Raw genomic sequence first — 19,424 nt, 5'->3', positions numbered from 1 at the left:
TCCCTTTTCGGGGAACCTCTTGACAGAAAGGTCTAGAAACTTAGGCCTGCTTGCTAGAAGGTCTCCCTCAGCAGGCCTCCAGACCCCTCTCATTTATTTTTGAAATAGCATTCTCCTTTGCCACCCCCATAAGAGAAAGCCAACTCGAGGAAAATTCTCGAAAAGCTTGTTAAAAACTGTAGGAGGAGAAAAAATATACCTGCAGTTTCGGTTGCTTTTCTCCGCGCGATGTCTTTTATTTCTTTAATTTTATTACTTTATTACTTTATTACTTTAATTCTTTATTCCTTTAATTTTATAATTTTCTATCATTAATTTATTAAAGGACGTTTTCTACCCTCGACAAATAATCCTCTACTAATCAATCATTAAACTTATTCTTTTAGGAAGCACTGAGCTATTCCTTCAATATGTAGACCTGAGATATTTCTTCATTTTCCCTGAGTGTAAAAATAGTCCTTCAAATTCCTCAATATTTCTCCAGCATTTTCACTTTCGTCTGAACGGACTCCCGACCCACTGCAATGTCCCCGTAATTTCAACAGACATTGGCGGCACGCATAGGCAACACGGTTAGTCTACCCAAGGCAAGAGTGTCGTGCCATCAAAGGTCCGCTTCAGCCGATAAGCAGGCAGTCGACCGGACCGACCGTTCTCGGGATCTGGGTCCTGGTCGGCATTCTTGGCTGGTTCCCTACCGAGTATACGGCGGGTGTGCGTGTACCAACGGCACTCGGCTCTCCGGCGGCCTTCATTTACATTCCGGCCGGCCGGCGTTACCATGTGTAACGTTCCGTGACGCGGCTCTGAAATTAACTTCCAGCGCCCCTTCGGTCGCTCCGTTATCGCCCAGCCGAAGGCCACCCCGATGCCGCGCGGACATCGTCGTTCGACGCAGGCATCGATGCACCTGCATCCGCATCGCGCAATTTAGGAACGACGATTGCATTGGCTTTGCCAGCGACAGACACCGTATTGATCCTCGGCCCCGTACGGACATACCCTTACGCTCGCGCGTCGCGTCTCTTCCTTACGTAGACGCGAGGCGGGAAAAACTGACGGAGGGATGATGATGGTGGTTGTATTGGCCGCGGTCGCGTGATCGATCGGACGCCGACACGGACGGAAGGAGGTGATGGTACACTTTTGCCGCGCGCGAGAGAGAAATTTCCGCTCTCGTACTCCCACATCCGCGGGAGCGCGCGCGTGGATCTACTTAACTTAAAAGCCGCTAAAACGCCGATGTGTGGGCACCCTCAGCCCCATTCCCCCGGATGGACGTGACGGTGAGAGAAATGAGATTCGCCGCGCGAAAAACACGGTATTCCTGAAATACCCGAGACGAGATTTCCATTAAAATCCAAGCGTAGGTCTGTCGTGTCTGCGATAAAGCTCGTGTCTATTTATTTTTGCATACGAACGCCGCCCTCTTCAGAATGTGTGCGATGATATTTATAATTACGAAGAAGCCGCGTGTATCCGCGCTGTTCTGCGAGAATATCCTCGCAACCGGCGTTCCCGTAAATGCGCTTTCGCTTTCTTCTGGTTCTTATATCACTTTTATTATTAGCTTATTATTAATCTATTATTAGTTGCGCTTTATAATCAAAGTTTATCGGAAAGTGCGCTGGTGACTTCAACCCCCGGCGTACTCGCCGTGCTCTTAAACGAAGATACAAATCTGTCTTTCGCATCGATCGCCGCATAAATAAAACGAAATCCAAACTTCCAAGTAATTTGGAAAAATGAACAAATGCGTCATATTAATAAATAAAACTGAGCTAAGCCGATGACGAAAGTAAAGACCCGAGGGCAGTATCAGGAAAGAGCTTGCATCGCGTACGTTTGTTGGCGAAGACGAAGGACACGCGGTAATTCCGGATACTTGGAAGCTTTCAAGTTAATGAATCGAGGTACCATTGAGCAAACGCAATGAATCATCATTTCTAAGACTCGCAGCTGTAAATTACGGTCGCCTCCCGATTTATTCGCTGCTCTCTCAATCTCTCCCCGAATTCATCCGAGAACCTCGTGGCTGATTAATCCGTTTACTTACGCGCTCGAACGATTTTACTGTCTAGCGTATCATGAAGCATCCGTTGCACGTCGCGACTGCATCGCGTCCGATTATCTCATCCAGGCTTACTGCGTGTTCTGCGGAATCGCACGCTTCTGTAGTCGCGATCATTCATCGCGTGTGTGCCTGCATGGCTGCGTAACGCACGTCATAATCGTCGTAACAACGCCGCTGTGATCATCGCAAAGAATCGCGAGTGCATCGGCGGGTCATTCGCACGCAGGATCACGAGCGCGGACACCGCCGTCACGACGCTTGCCGCACACCGGCCGATGGCTCGGCCACCGCGTCGGCGTCGGCGTCGGCGTCGGCGTTCTGCGGACGGTGGCGGCGTCGGTGTCGGTGTCGGCTTCGGCGTCGGCGCCGGCGTCAGCGGTGGCGGCGGTGGCAATCTGTGGAGACGCGTCCGCGCCGGATAGCTTCGCATCGCGGCGCTTCGCGTCGGCGTCGCTGGAATCGTCCGCGAGACGGGCAAGCAGTGGTGGCCAAGGCACCGTGTAAGCGCGTGTAACCGCCATATTGGCCGAACTCCGGACGAGAGGCCGACGACAGCTCCTCGCGGGTCGCGGAGCTCCAAAAAGCTCGAGTCGTTCCCGACCGTCGCCCGTATCGGCCCGGGCGTGATAACGAGGGTCGCGCGTAAAGTGGAGCGAGGGCGAGCGGCCCGCGCGCGGAAAAAGGGCGGCGAGGAGAGACACGCGATAATTCCGGATCGTACATCTACGAATCGCCGCGTCGGACAGTGGGAGAAAGAGAAAGAGAGAGGAAGAAAGAGAGAAAGAGAGAGAGAGGAAGCTAGGCAAAGATAGATAAGAGATAACGTATACACACGTAAGAGTGATACGTGTCCACGCGCGATTTACACCGAGAGAGGATCGCGGCGATTGATCGCGCGGCGGTGCACCCGAATACCGGTAAATCGATCTTCCCATTCCGGACGTACGTTCTCTCTCCCCCGAGGGAATCGCAAAAATCCTGCGTCGCATCTTCGATCGCACCACGTCCGTCAGCTCTCGCTCCCGACCGGGATCTGAAACGTGAACGTCACCTCCTCCGCCCCGAAGGAAGGACCAACCAACGCTACCATAGTTATCATCGATACAATACGAATCTTCCTGAAACCGCGATCTTCCCCAAACGAGCTCCTACGTACGACTTGCAGAGTTTGCCGGAAGTCTTCCGTGAAGATACCAAGCGACCAATCGACGTGAAGCTAACGCAGAGATAGTCCTCGGCAATCTACCTTGCCGGCGTGACAGAGTGCCGCTGGTTCGACTCTCCCTCTGGTCTCGACTTTTGCCAATCAATAACCGGCGCATCGACTCGCTTACGCTCCACTCTCCTTCCCCTACTCTCTCTCTCTCTCTCTTTCTCTCTCTCTTTTTCTCTCTCTCCCTTCCCTGTCGCTGTCTCTCTATTTCTCCATATCTCTCTCTTCCTTCTCCCTCTTGCTTCCTTCTCTCTCCATCCAATTACGATAAACGGGCCAGCATCTTCCTCTCGACGTCTTCCCCCCTACGTCCACCTCTTTCTTTTCTGATTCTTCCTTCTCTCTCCCGCCTTCATCCGCGCGTGCGAGGTACGCGCGACGGAACATCGCGAGCGCCGCTGTCAGCAGCGCGATCAGCAACATCAGCAACGGATCGAGCCGGCGGCGGCAGCAGCGGCGCTTAAGCTGGCCGCGCCAGCGTTTCGCGCGCGCACCGCCTCTCAATACACACGCACATCACAGAGAAAGAGAGAGAGAGGCGCGCGCGAGTATCTATTTATAATTCCGTCAAACGTAACGGAGGACGAAATTGAACGCCGCAACGCGCTTACGGCCACCTACGCCAGCAGCTGCGAAGGCAAGGAGGCGCGCCGCCGTGAGATCGGTCGGCGCTGATCGGAGATCGCGAGCGAAGGCGCAAAAGGCGGACCGCGCCTTCAAACCGCGTACTTGAGACACATGAAATGAGTCGATCGCGTGCGACATCCTTATCATCGTTATCGTCATCATCATTGTCGCCGTCGTCGTCGTTGTTGTCGTCGTCGTCGTCGTCGTCGTCGTCGTCGTCGTCGTCGTCGTCGTCGTCGTCGTCGTCGTCGTCGTCGTCGGCGTCGGCGTCGGCGTCGTCGTTGTCGTCGTCATCGTTGTTGTCCTAAGCTTCCAGCCTAGTTCAAGGATTCCAGCGTACCCAGTTCCTCGCTCCAAGCGTACGCGAGGACCAACTTCCGGAAGACAGCCTACGGAGTCGCGCATCTTTATGGAGCGTGACAGATCCGCTCGATCGTATCGCGTGCATTCTTGAGAGCGGACGCCATCGGCAGCGAAGGACCTCCGGCCTCTTGTTCCTCCACAGCGAGGCTCGCATCCGCGCACTCTCGCCTCTCTTGCTCTGTCTCTCTCTTTCTCTCTCGCTCTCTCTTTCTCTCTCTCTCTCTCTCTCTCTCTCTCTCCCTTTCTCTCCTACCGCGACTCGGCCGAGCGACCAGTCGATCCGCGCGCGCGGCTGCCCCGTCGAGAGAGGAGGAGGGTGGAGGGCGCCGCGAGAGGGTGACACCGTGGTGGAGTGATATCGTGGCGCGGGTCGCATCGGCGAGGAGGGCCGAGGAAACGCGCGACGGACGGAAATCACGAGCGGCAGCAGGAACGGAACCGGAAGAAGGCGGGAAATGGTCCGAGTATCATGCGCGTCGACGTCGGCGACGTAACCCTCCGCTCGCTGGGGCCCGCCGTAGCTCATCAGTGTGGACGCGCATTATCGTCCTCGTCGTCGTCGGCGTAGTCGGTACCTCGCCCGATCGGAGGAGCCCGCTCGGCTCGGTTGTTGCTTCGTGGTGGTGGATGGTGGTACCTATGTGTCGCTTCGCGAGCCCTTGAAGGCTCACGACGTGCGCTGGGCTGTTTCGCGATCCCTCCTGAGGGCACTGGTGCGCGCTGGGAGCATGCGGGGTACGGGCGAGGCCCGGCGAGGCGGCCCCGCGGGAGGACCGGGCTAAAGGAACGACCGCGTATAGGGGAGGGACACTCGCGAACGCGGGCACGGTGCGCCCGCGGCCGTGCCCGCACCCGCATCCCCGCACCTCGGCGCCGAGGCGCCGGCCACGCGCCGATTAGACTGATCCTGAGGACGCGGGAAGCGAGCTGGACTCGCTTTCGAGCGCATGGAACATGATAGAGGTGAGCGTGAGAGGATGAATGTCATTATATTTCGTACCCCCTTGCGAAAGGTTAAAGAGTTAGTCTGGAGCGCGAAAAGGGTCGATAGCGAAGTTGCGCGGATTTTCCATGCAGACCCCATCCCCGGCAGGTGGGGTGGAACACAACGATTTTTTCCACACGAATGATTAATTGAATAATCATCGCGCATTGCGATTAATTTTGTAGGGGTGGGAACTGCTGCTCAGTGATCGGTATTCAGTCGAGAGTATCGACAAGAAAGTCCTGTTTACAAAATGAAGAGACTTATGAGGAGTTGCTTTCTTAACTAGCATGCCAAGCACTCGAAAGTTTAAAATACAAGTAAGACATTATGTAAGACATTAATACTTAAAGATGCAAAACTTCAGGCTCATATAAACGTTGACGCAGGAACACGTAGATAAGTAACGAGGTTGGCCTGGGTATTGAAAACCGATTGCATACGACCGTGTTTAAATTATTTTAGAGCATAGAATCGGATTATACTGCAATCATTAAATGACACAGCGTAATAACAGAACCTCTATTGAATGAACAGAAACTCTGTTATTATTAATTGGGATCTCGAAATGCTTGCAGCTTGCCGTTCACGCAATGCTCATGCAAGGACGTAACAAAATTCAGTTATATGGATACGCGCATACGCTCGCACCGATCGAAGTAAATTTACGGAATTATCGGCCGAAGCTTTAGGTCGAGGACGGGGGGTGGTTGCAGCTGCACGTGCTCCGCGATTGCGTGCTGCATAAAACCAGTACGCCACTGGGCCATTGACATGTTGACACGCAGTTATGCGTAAACACTATCGCCGTTTCAGAGCCGTTTTAAATGCATTGGCAACGTTTGAGACTGAGAAGATACCATGGCGAAATCAATGTCGAGAATTGTGTCAGAGGATATCAGTCATCTACGTGTCAAAGTATACACGCCAGTACGAGAGAGTGGTTTCGCTTTTTTCAATTAGTGAAATCAAGAACCAACGGTAGTTAACAGAAACGTGGAAAATTAACAAAGATTGATAATAGCTAATGGAAACGGACAATCATTCATGTTTGCCGTTTCATTCGTTAGTGTAATTCAAGCAATCGTTGATCAAGTTTCAATGGACCACTTCCGAAAGTGACACAGATTACTCTGCAAAACGATTTATTTATCAATATTTTCTTTTTTGTATGTTTTATCGGACAATCTCGTACTACATGGAATGCGCGGCATATTCCGCAGTATAAAAAAAACCCTCTCTTATTATATCCAAAGCGTATATACGTACATCATGCGCTTATACAAAATTCATCGCTCGCAATCAATCGCCTGGCTCGAAGTGTTTCCCAAATTTCTCGGTGTTCTTCGTAAGCAACGGCTTGTTTCCACAATGTCTGCCAAAACAAATCGTGCCCGTGGGTTATTGAAATTTACATCGTTACATATATTGTCGTAACCGTAGTCCGTTCCGGTTTTTCGAGGAAGGAAAACCGTCCGAGTTACGGGGCTGGAATTATTCGCAATCCGCATAAACGTCACGGTGGTTTTACGAGCCGGCCCGTTCCAAATGCAGTTTTCGCGCGTGGCCTCTTCCTTCATTTCCGGTTTTCTATTTCGCGACCGCCTCTCCCAGAATTGCGGCACTCGCGTAACTCCCCGCTCCAACTTATATCGGAGCGATTAAACGGCCATCAGCTCGATCGCCACGACCCCGATCGCCCAATTTCGATCCTGTTCCCGTCCGCGTCTCTCCACACATTCCCCAACCCCTCTTCTCCTCTTCCCTGTTCCTCCTCGTGTTCTCGCACGTAGTTCATTTGTACGCGCCATCACGTTTACCTCGCGGCTACGCGTATACACTTTACGCCAGTGCCTGCTGTTTATCAAGCTCTGCCCACATCCCGTATAAGCGACTATCCGATGTAGTCGTTATCGCGCGAGGCCGCGCGGCGAGCGGGTCATCGATACAACAGCGCAGCGTAAAAATAAAGGGCTAGTGCGTGTGCAGCCGCATATCCGAAGCTCACCTTCCGCGAGAATCTATTGTGCCCAGCAGGAGAGAATGGACAGACCGCGCGCGGATATTTTCACGAGGTCCAGACACCGCAATAAAATCACGCGTCGGTTCCGCTCGCGAGCGATCAGAAAACGTGTCGAGAGGATCTCGAGTCACGCGGGCGGATTGCATTAAAGCGGATCCTCGACGATACTGAAGAGACACGTGATTTTTAACGATCGGGATAATATACATTCGCGGCAACGCGCAGTGATTCTAGATATTGACACGATTATTACCGCGATATAACTCGCGCCTTCCTCTCTCATGAATATAAAAAATAAATATGCGAAAAACACTGGAAAAGACTGCATTATTGATTTGCGCCGGAGATGAGGGCATTATGCGCAGATTGATGCAATTGAGATGTCGAAATGTCCCGAGCGAGGATTCGGAACGTACTGATTTCGAATTGAGATCGTTCTTAAATATCGCATTAAGGGTTTAATCCTCTCAGACTTTCTCCGAGAAATATCCAATATCGGTCAGTCCAGCTCAGCCCCGTCTGGCAATCATGAATTTTAAATACCGGAGACCTCGGAGCGCGCGAAACGGCGAGCGGAAGAATAATAAATCTCTCCCCGGCTACATCTCTCACTTCGATATCGCCATCGAAGCTGGGCAGCGCTGAAAATACGAGCCAATCGATACGTGCAGCTGAGCGTACGACAATCGTATCCGAACTAATTGGCTGCTTTTTGAAGGCTTATGTGTCAATTACCATACGGTCAGCTTATTTCGATTAAAGCTTAACGACTTTATCGTGCTACTGCACGCGAGTCCATTGCCATGTTTCTCCCGGAATTTATATGGACCGCTCAAATCGAAGTTTTAATGGCCGACGGTCCTCGCGTTGAATGCTAAATTGGATTCCAGTTCCGGCGAATGATGAGCGAGCTCGTTTTTCCCCGGAAACATATCCAACTGAATTTCTCCACACGACTTTCATGATGATCTTCGGCTTGCAATGTTACCCTTGTACGGCAAATTAAATACATCGGTATACACGTGAAAGAATAATAACGTACCCGGCTAATTGCGCGATCTAGCAGGTACAAAACCGTCACAACAACTGGAACCTCGTCTGTAACCACTGATCAAGCAATATTAGTCTCGTCAAGCTCCATCAAGAGCACCGAACACTGCATTACTAATATCCACCTGCGAGCGCATGTTTCTAAAAGGGTTCAATGCCAGCCACTTTGCGCAAACAAATCAACGAAACCGACAAGTGGCCCATTGTTCGCCGCGCACCGCTGATTTAGTAGACCTATTCTTAGTATCGGCATAAGCTCGTTTTCGCACGCGATGCGCGAATTCAGAGGCCGGATGTCGCTTGCAGATGTCGAGCGGACTCGGTGCAACTGCAATGGGGATCGGCGTTAGCCACGGGACAGGCGGCGAGGGTGTAACTGGTGGTTGCCGCCTCCGTGCGCAGAACCAGGGCCAGGCCTCGGGCTCCACGATGCAGCACAGCAATCCGCAGCAATCGTCCCAGCAGCAGCAACAGCAGTCGCAGCAGCAGCAGACGCCCGCGTCGCAGCAGCAGTCACAGCAACAGCAACGCCAGACGGCCGGAATCATGGGCCGCTCAAAGAAGGACAACTGTTGCCTGTGCTGGTGCTGTTGCTGCAGTTGCTCGTGGTATTATCGATCCTGCCTGCTCGCACTTTGTACATCGACGCGATCGATCCCGGAAAGGATTGGTTGCTTGATGAGAAGCGAGCGACACCTTTCTTCCTCTCTCTCTTACACGGCTTTCATCCGAAGATCTTAATAACAGTGTGCTTAATAATATGTGTGAGGCGGAAAATTTTTCGTACAATTTTTTCCCGGATTCTTAGTTACTTGAGCAAAGATTGCAATTCCTTTTTTGATCGCTATTAACAAGAAATCGCAGGAACGCACTGAACGGATGCGGCTCGTCACAAACGGGACAGCGCGACGATGTACAAGGTGTTTCATTGGCCTGATGAATCGAACAATGACAGTCGATTCGCACACGAGAATGGACAAATCGTTCACGAGGCACAAAGGGTTGGACCTCCGAATCGCGCGAAGTAACTTGCTCAATCTCCCCGCGATCTACAATCGTGCTACACTCGCTATGGCGAGCCATATTGTCGAGACGAATCGGCACGCGAGTTGTCATTGTAATCATCAGCGCGAGGCACAGATGAAAACGAGTGGCGCGCTATTATCGTTATCACGCGCCCGCGCTTCGTCTACCGAAGCCTTTTGGCCCCCTATTGAAATGATATCGCTGTCCATTGCCTTTAAAGTCTCGTGTGTGATCTATTTATTGGCACGCAAACGTACCTTACATATTGCCTTTCTGTGTTTCATGCCACAAGTAGGAATAAATGGTAAGCAGGCCACGGACTGTGTGCGTTAATGCGACTTATTTGTTACGTGTATGTATGTCGATGACGATGCTATCGTAATGCACGTATTACGGCTCTCAGAAACGGGGTTGTGCACATACCATGCCGTCCTTCCTCTGCGCGCGACCCATCTTTACGGATGTTATTCGCGAATAGCCTATTCAGTTCTCGGCCGGCACCGACCCGGAAGAGACTGTACCAGAAGTGCAGTGGCGTTTCCTGATCTCCGATTGCGCAGGCACATGAATTATACACAGCCGGATATTTCGCGGACGATAAACGGGGCAGAAACGTCTTCGTCTTTGACACCGTGTGTTTCCATAAGAAACGCAACAGTTTCTTTGGTCTATCACCGCGCACTATCCTCTGTTTTGCCTCTATTCCCGAGCGAGCCAATATCAACGGTATTTCAGAAAGTACTGGATATTTCAAAATAATAATATTTCCGTACACTTTTTCAAACTTTACAATGTTGTTTATTTGCTTTACATTAGCAATGGTTGCAATCGGGAAATATTCTTGAAGGAAACTGCTATTATTGTTGTTACTGATTTGAACGCTTCAACGATGTGATATTGTTGCGTTTATTTTCTGGACTTTTTGCTGAATTATTATTTTTCACATTCGGACACGGTTATTCGAAACAAATAAGATACTCTCTCGCCGTAAAAGCTGTCTACGGATATATAAAAATAACGAAAAATTTAGAAACGTTTTCATTTTCTTTCTAGTGAACAAATACCTTTAAATTAATTAATTGTGCGATTTTTATTTAAACATTGAAATACTGTTTTTCGCTTCACGTTAATCATGCCAATTCGCTTTGCAGCATTGTATGTACAATCGAGTATAAGTGAAATTGACGCACTCTTTACGCAAATTATTAATGTTCAGATTTTTAAATTGTTAACAATTGGTATTTCTCTTTCTCTTGCAGTAAGTGCATAAATTGCAAGTGCATTAATCGACGTTGTCGATAACGTGGAATGTGTCTGCAGTCGATAGCCGGCTTGTCAATATTACGCAATGACCCGTGCTCGCCTTCCTTTCCAACGACTCCATTCGCGAATTTTCCTTGCTCCGGCGCGCTCGTTGTCACGCATCAAATCAATTTACATACAATTATCAATATTATCTATTTCTTTTTTGGGAGAAATTTGCGATGCAGCTTAGCATACTGCTGCAGAAACGCGCAACGTTGAATTGCGTCTAACAAACATATTGTATCCACTTCGAGTTTGCGTCCCCCGAGAAGGTATCGACAATCTCAAACAGGATTAATCAAATAAACGATGAACTTTTCAACTTCGCGATATTTCACGTCAAATGTTCGCGACACGAGAAAGAAACGTGGCGACGCCACACGTTACGGCACTCCCGTTTAGTCACACGGGAACGTTCTCGGTAATAAATGTAGGTCCTAATGGATTTCGAGGAGGAGAACAAGTTATTTTCCTCGTCGTCTGCTAAGCGATCGGACCGCGTGGACCGTTTAGGACGTTTATTTCCGCGGTTGTGGTTCGCAAACGCCGCGTCATCAGGCACAAAGAATCGGCTTTCCAATGACCCGGTTGTGCCCGCGCCTGTTATCGACACGAGTAATATTTTCTCTCGGCTCGATGCTGCCTTTTTCACATCTCTTTGTAGCCCGCGTTATCCGCGGCCTCGGCTAGAAGATTAGCTGTCCTAACGATCGTTAGCCACCCATTATCATTTCCCGCTGTATTTCCGCGCTCGTTCGATGGAATCGCATTTCCCTCCTTTCCACCCCTCTCCCCGCCGTTCACTTTATCTCCTCATTTCCCGAGGCTGCTAAGCTTAATATTCATTTCCCACACGTTCCCTCCTCTCCTACCCGCGGATTGTTCGTCATTACTTTCGCGTTCGTGTTCCTTCCATCATGCACATGTTCATGCACGTTAACCCGGTGATAATATCACCGGGAGTAATATCATTGTACGATTATAATAATTAACGCGAAGCCGATTTGCGATGATAAATCTCGACGTCCAACACTGACACGTATATTAATCCCTGGTAAATCCCAATCTGAACCCGTGAAATCGTGCAAATCCACCGTGCCGCGTCCGTGCAGCTTGACGGATCAATGTACGGTCTCCCGCCTCCGCCATAGCGACCTTAACGTGAAAACTGATCAAACCTACAGCGAGATATGCGGTGACATTCGCGTGGGCATCCTCATTAATCTCGACGATGATAATTCGACGTGTCGCGCGAATTGATCCTCGAGATGGATTCTTCCCCAAATTTTGCCGCAAAATCTTTGCATTCGTCGGTTTGCTTGACGATCTCACGTTGAATTCACGTGCTGTTGCGTAACGAGGAAACGCCATTTTTTTGCCATTTTAACGCACGCTGTCACATCAGTTTAGCGGCGGTGGGCGGAAACTCGACGAGCACCGGTGGCGATCAGGGCAAGAAGAAAGGCAACGCCAGCGACTTCCCAGGTGCCGGTAACGGTCTTGACGGACTCGATGGCCACGACGCCAATGTGGAGTGCTGCAGCTTGGAGGAGGTCCGAGCCTGGGGTTCGTCCTTTGACCGGCTGATGAAGAGCGCCGCCGGCCGCAGCCTCTTCAACGAGTTCCTCAAGAGCGAGTACAGCGAGGAGAACATCGCCTTCTGGATGGCCTGCGAGCAACTTAAGCGAGAAAGCAATCCCAAAATGATCGAGGAGAAGGCGAACTACATTTACAATAATCACATATCCATAGTTTCGCCAAAGGAAGTGAGTACCTCATCCGCATGGCTCGATCTCTCGCTATTTTCCGATACATGTTTGATCTGATAAAGATCTGAGCGATTGTAATTGTGATTAGTGATGAGAGCTTTTGGAAAATGCCGATGAGTGTCAGAAGAATCTATGTTTATCAAGGTGTAGTTATATGCAGTGACATAATTATAGATTCTTCTTTATTTTTAAAGATGTAACACTTAATTATTTTTAGAAGATATATACCCCACATGGTGTGTGTGTTCTTGTTGACATTGCTGTAAAACGAAGCGATTATTTGTTGGATTGAATATTCACTTGCTTTTTATTTTTAAATATCTTGACTTGATTTTTATTTAGTATTATTTAATAGTCAAACATGAAGTGTTTTTTTAATGGACCGATTCAATCCGCTGCTATTAGAAATACTCTTCTCGCTATGATCACATTGCTTTAGGAAAATCGATTTGACTTGTAAATAAGGTAGTTGCAGTCGTTACCGACTTAAATATTAACGTATCATCTCAATGTCAAATGATAAAAAATATCGCGTTGTATATTAATAGTATCTTCGGGTTATCTCCTATCGCTGCTCTGTGTAACGTTTGAAGGAAGACGATGTTAATGTAAGAAATTGTACTCATTCGACAGGAGCACGCTATATCATTATGATGCATTCGCTCGAGGAGATAACATCAGTCCAGAAATATGCGAGCAATTTCTAACGTGTAACCGTTTATTTAGTTCGCATAATGGCAGCGACGTGCGATCGGTATCTGCTACTTTGACTAGCCGGTGCGCCGCATCGTCCAGCACTTACATTTCATAACTGAAAATAATTTCTACCTACTCAGCGGCACAGAGTTGTTGGCTTTGACGGTAGAATCGATAACGTTATAGGGCGCATTATACCTAACGCGCCATTTTATCGGGCGCGAAAATTCGAGAGTACGCGTTATAGAGAGGATCTGGAAAACGAGACGGCGGAATGAAATGCAGCTGGAGATGCGAGGCGGGACGCAACATCGACATTCGTTTACGATATATAGCGTCCCGTTCAAGAAGAACTGCGAATGCGCGTGACTGATTTCTTCTATATTAACCTACTGACCCAGTGACCCAGTGACCCGCTTAGCAGGCTATCCGGTCGCCCAAACGAGGCGAATGTACAAACCGTCTTTTGCCATTGGAACATTGTGGAAAATTGTACGGCCGCGTCTCTCTACGTTATTGCAATCACGTAGATAGTTTTATGAGATAACGTGAAAGATCGCCACCTCGCGCATGCATTACAGCCCATACGTCTCGGAAAGGAGGATTTCCATCTTCGTTCGTCTACACTTTCGAGCGTGTTCTGCCTTTTGAGAATCAAGAATCTATCCTAGACTGGACCAGAAATTTGTTTAATTATCCATTAATGCATGCCTGTCTAAAAATAAAATATGTTTGTATAATTTATTATGATTTCTATATATAAGATTTTTTTCATATAGCTTGTAGTATTTTATATACATAAAACCATGAAACATTTGTCAAGTGTATCACAAATCTACGCAGTTTTCGTTTTTCACACAGTATCAAAAATCCTTATCGAAAGATTCATTCAAATTACGTAAACTCAATGAACATTTAAAATTTCCAGACGCATCTCGTACGGCTTTATTTTACCCACCCTTTCCGTCTTCTCGCTTGCAGGTGAGCCTGGACTCGCGGGTACGGGACATAGTGGAAGGTAACATGCCTACGCCTACGCCGCACATGTTCGACGAGGCGCAGATGCAGATCTACACCCTCATGCACCGAGACTCGTATCCGCGTTTCGTCAACAGCGAGTTGTACCGGAAGCTGGCTAAACTGAACAATAGTGTCCCACCCAGCCCTAGCAGCGGGCAAGAGCGCAGTAGCAGCAGAACGAAGCGCGGGGCGACGTAATCGTGATCGACGGTCCAGGGACGTCGGAGGCGCGGACCAAGACCTCCAAACCAAGCACGTTCACCGGACGACCACAGCAGGGGTTCGTGACCGGCAGCATCTCCCTCGTTGGAGAACCTTCGTCCAAGGCGAGGAGGAACGCCCAAGCGAACAGCCGACCTGGTCAGACGATGCCTCCAGACCGGGAGCCATTCCCTCCGGGTTGGCGACAAGCTCCGCTGGTCCCGCACGGGTGTCAGGGGGTTGTTCAATGATTTCACTCTTCCACGCGAAGGCGCAACGGGGCCACGTAATCGCGCTCGCCGTTACACGCGAGTCATTATGACACAGCTGACGATTATAAAGATCTTGTTCACGATGGAGATAATACTGTTAATAACGTTGATGATTATGTTAATGATGTGTGATGACGAAGGACTAAAAAACGTACGATGAAATCGCGGTCGCGGTCAGTCGCGTAAGATCGCAGGTCGTGGCGTTCCACTTCCAGGAGTTCGGTGCAAGCGCATGCACGCAGATCGAAATCGGTGGATCGTAGCCGGGGGAAGAAAGGTCACTCGATCGCTCGGGGATGGCGGTCGCCACCGCGAACACCACTGTGTGATTCCCGAGTCCATCCAATCTCTGAGTCCCGCGATTCTCCCTCGTTGTCGCTGTAGCTTCCAAGCTCGCTTGGCAGACCGATCCAGATACTCGCTCGATATTCCCTCCTCCTTCTCGTTCTTCTCGACTCAAAAGCCGATTCGATCCGGATCACGCGACTTACGTGCGCCACGTCGGCGACGTGATCGCTTGTGCGATCCACTGCAAATAATTAAAGTATCCTCTCCTTGTTTCTTAGCAGATATCGAAGGATGAACGAAGGGACACTCTTAGCTACTTCTCGATCAGTCAATCTGACGCGTGCGAAGCGCGAAAGATGTGATTTTAAGGGAATGATCGACCGTCTGGCACGAATTTAGCATGCTCGCGACGTGATGCTCATTACGTACAACAGTTACCCGACCGGTCCGGTCAAAGCGACGATGATGATCGCCGCATACTTGTTCTAGTCATACGTGAAATCCCGCGAGTGCACGCACCTTTCCGCTAAAGGATCAAGCGCGACGGGCTCGCTGGGGAATCGTTACGAATATCTGCGATCGGACACTCGCGAATCGATACTACGCGGAGTAAACGGATTACTCATTCCTCTCTCAGGGCGCGGCCGGTCCCGGACGCATCCTGTCGATCGTGTCTCCTGTGATCTTAAGATTAAAGCGCGCAACCAAGGACTCGTCCAAGAACGCCGCGCGCAAAGATAGATTTAATCTGCTCAAGATCGAACTCGCGATTCACCCCCCCTCACACGTTCCCGCGACGTTTACACCCCACACGGCGGGGAGAGAATCGAGTCCACGTGTCGTCGCGTCGTCACCACACAGCCCGCTGTAACTTCAGGGTAAACGTACCGTAAACGTAACGTAACGTAATGTATTTTTTATCGCGCGCACTCTTTTCTATAATCGCCAGTAGTCCGCGAGAGTCACCCTCTCTCTCTCGCGGGAGGGAGAACGAGGTCGCGAAACCGTACGTACTAATCCAGAGAAAAAAACGAAAAAGAAAAAGAAGAGTAAGAGCGTCGAGGATGGAGGGAAGTTGAGGGAGAGGTCTCCCTTTCGGGCAGCTTCGTCGAGGTTACCTCGACGTTCGCTTCCGCCGCGGGTTGTCGATGGACCAAGGGATCCTCGTCGCTGTTGGCGCGTCATCCCCATGGTGGATACCGAGCTACTGCCAGCGAGAACACACCAAAGATCGAACGTGCGTCCAAGCCAACCAATCTGACGATCACCAAAGAGGAGAACGACACTCGATCCACATATTGCACATACACAAACACGCACATACATCACAGTCACACCAGACGCACATGTACACTCATACATACGGACATATACGCATACGAAGACACACGCACACACGTGCCCACGCTGATAACGCCAGCGCGTACGCTCGTGTAGAAATCTAGTCATCGTCACGCGGATATCGAATCATCCGGCCACGATCGGACACGCGTGATCGTGGAAGAAAACACAAAAAGGCCTAAGCACCAGAAACTACCAAGTGTCTCTCGCGCGAAATCGAGGCTGTCGCGTCGAAATTGGACGTTTGACGAGACTAATCAGAACGGAGGACAAGGGGAAACGCGGGGAGAAGAGAAGGGGAAGTTATCGAGACGCGGCGGGGGCGTCACGGCGCGCGAACACCCTTAGCGCTAATTCGTAAGTAAGTATATGAGAGATAGGATCTAAAATAAAGCAAAAAAGAGAGAGAGAGAAACACGACGACTCGATCGTCAACGCGGTTCACCACGATCGAGGATCATTCGCGCCGCGGCGTTCGGTCGCGCTATCACAGAATCCTTTCCCTCTCGGCCGCGCGCGCGATGCGCTTCGACCGATCGCTCGTCGATCATGGACGATCCATTTCGCTCCCGGATCCCTTCTCTGGATCCCGGGGATCCCGTACGAACGCTCGCTGCGATGGGTTTGCATCTGCGGTTTACTGCAGGACACTACACGTATCAAATCATATAAATGACCGGAAATTCGTCTCAGATATTATCATACGTAACATTCCTGTGGCATAATGCTAATGAGAACGCGTTAGAAGCACAGAAGATGCCAATACCAAACATAAATCCAATGCGATATGATGCTCCATGGGAAGTGCTTGGCGTTTATACGTCGCCGTTGCGCAACTTGTGTCAGATCCAAGTCTCACGGAGACGCGAACCCATCAGCATCGCGACACGAGATATCCCATCAGGAGAGTATCATCTCGTGTCGCGATACCGATCGCTCGATCGGGAAGAGAGCGGACGCTCGGCTGAGACCGCGACGGCATATCGTAAGCTCGACACGTGTTACGCGTACCGATATCCCTTTCTTTTTACTTGCGCGAAACGATGTATACTCTCGGGGAATTCGTCAGCACGCATACCGAGGCGGACACCGATATCCGCCTCACGACCGCCGAGACCAAGAGAGCGGAAGAGTCGAAGCGCATCGCGACACGCAAACCTTGCGTTCTCCACTTGCGACGCAAAAATCAACATCGGCAGGTCGGCATAGACAGGTAGACAAATGTGTCTCAGTTGCGTTACACATAACACACATGAAAGACGCACGTACCCTCCCTCGAGGATCATCGAGATCGGGAAGGCGAGGCGCGGTATAATGCGCGTCTCTCTAGTCAAATCGGAGTCGTCAGCATCGTCGCGAGCGGACAGCACAAGCGACAACACTCGCACAGTCAGTCACAGCGTTTGGCTACTGCCCTGTAGATAATATATAGATAGGTCTTAATGAACGAAGAAGATTAATTATTATAAATATAAATATATAAATATATAAATATATATATATATAAATATAAAGAGAAAAAATATATATATATAAATATACAGAGCAAAAAGAAAACACGTGTGCTATGTTCCACATAGGTGCGAGCGTGCGAGGGTAACAGTGAGAGTGCGAAAATGCGAGAGAGTGTGACGCGGTTCTTTTTCAAGTCTCCGATTCTCTATTCGACGCGAGGACAGCCCGTCCGCCGCGGCTGAAAATGAAAGACGACGATGATTAGGGGTGATCTCAAGTCGATCTTAATTTCGACGATTACGCCGTGCTCGCGCGACACTGAAGCGGAAGGTGAACGTGACACGACGAAGATCGCAAGCGGTGAGAGCTTTACGCGATTAGAGACCGAGAGAGGGGAGAGGATAGAGCGATAACGGCGCAAGTAGATATGTAAATGTCCCCTTAAGACTTGTACATGCAATATATATGTAATATACATATATATATATACATATATATATATTGCTCCTCGTTAATTATAGTTATTATTATACTTGTCGCTGCATTATTATGTGATTATTACCATGTTAATTATTATAAATTCTTCTTACATACGTAGGTAAATTTAATCGCTCTCATTTGTTGCGGCTCTTTTACGAGCGAAAGCTCGCAGAAAGCTATGTGATATGAAAATTTTGTGATATAGAAATGGAGTTGTGTATCCCTGTCAGGGGCGCTCGGACTCTTCGCTCTCTCTTCTCCTCCTGTCTCCACAGCAGGGCTGTTCATTTAGGACCTCAACGCGACTTCCGGAGGCCTCGCGTCGGCATCGTCGATGAAATTAAGCGGTGAGATTGCTCGAACGTCGTCTTCACTAATAAACGCACAATTTTCTCAACCTTCGATCCCCTGCTTCTTTCTTCACGAGGAAATCTCCCTTAAGATCTATGTAGGGCGGAGAGGTAAGGGCATGCCAGAGTCATCATCAGCACAGCTGCGATCGTGCATGAATCTCTCCCGACCTTTGCATAGTCTGACTTTCCGTTTTCTTTTTTCTTTTTACCAAGGACAAAATCAGTGAGCTCACACGCACGACGCGACGCGCGCGTACAGGTAGGTCTTCCTTAATTTTAAGTTCCCGATTCCACGGAAGCGATCTTGTCTCTTGATTAAATGTCCAATCCCAAATTAATCTATTTTTCAGATATATCGAGCGATATAGTGCTCTATTTGGGGAAAGTACCCAGGAGAAGCAGCAAGAACATCATCACGAATCTCAGTTTGATATCGGCATTAATATCGGTATTGATATTGCGTTGATTTTTATGATCGACACAAATAAGATATTATATATTGAGATTGTGTTGTACATAATTTACACATTGTGTAAAGAAAGAAGATTCCTGCAGCATAGGATACAAGAAGAGAAAGAGGAATGAAATATACTTTAATTATCAACAAAGATTTAATATATAATTTTTTCAAAAATTAGATCGTATGCTATCTAATTTTTATCCGAAATATATTAAAAATATTCTTGTTAAATCAGAATTATCTTGACGCGCGCGATGAACAATTTGCTTCTCTTGCCTGCAGATGGAGTCTCTTGAAAGGGAAAATGACTTTATGGAAGCTGGTTTACGCACCGCTGGCAATGCAGGAATTATGCACGACAGTATCGCTCAAATTTGCAAAACACTTTAAATTTATTATTAAAAAATAACGCACAACACCACC

General features: G+C 49.1%; 1 protein-coding gene across 4 annotated transcripts; it reads left to right on the top strand.

Annotated features, from left to right (window-relative positions):
* Positions 1–4,621: 4,621 nt before the first annotated feature.
* Positions 4,622–18,592, top strand: LOC105280539 (regulator of G-protein signaling 17). 4 transcript variants are annotated; one of them, XM_020032136.2, is made up of 5 exons: positions 4,622–5,240; positions 8,642–8,940; positions 9,654–9,665; positions 12,072–12,432; positions 14,113–18,592. In XM_020032136.2, the coding sequence occupies exons 1-5, from the start codon at positions 5,232–5,234 to the stop codon at positions 14,347–14,349; spliced, it is 918 nt and encodes a 305-aa protein (XP_019887695.1). In that variant the 5' UTR covers positions 4,622–5,231; the 3' UTR covers positions 14,350–18,592. The 4 variants fall into 4 exon arrangements, with proteins under 4 accessions (XP_019887695.1, XP_019887698.1, XP_011339490.1 ...); XM_020032139.2 differs by having other exon boundaries at positions 8,642–8,943; positions 9,657–9,665; XM_011341188.3 differs by having other exon boundaries at positions 8,642–8,943.
* Positions 18,593–19,424: the final 832 nt, after the last annotated feature.

Source organism: Ooceraea biroi, chromosome 4 (genome assembly GCF_003672135.1).
Source record: "Ooceraea biroi isolate clonal line C1 chromosome 4, Obir_v5.4, whole genome shotgun sequence".
NCBI lineage: Eukaryota > Metazoa > Arthropoda > Insecta > Hymenoptera > Formicidae > Ooceraea > Ooceraea biroi.
Note: the sequence above shows the minus strand (reverse complement) of the source record. Positions and strands in the feature narration are given on the sequence as shown.

What these genes read in the sequence shown, in the direction of transcription:
- LOC105280539 (XM_011341188.3), top strand. An exon ending in CCATAGTTTCGCCAAAGGAA is followed by an intron (nt 12,433 to 14,112) that starts GTGAGTACCTCA and finishes TCTCGCTTGCAG; the next exon opens with GTGAGCCTGGACTCGCGGGT.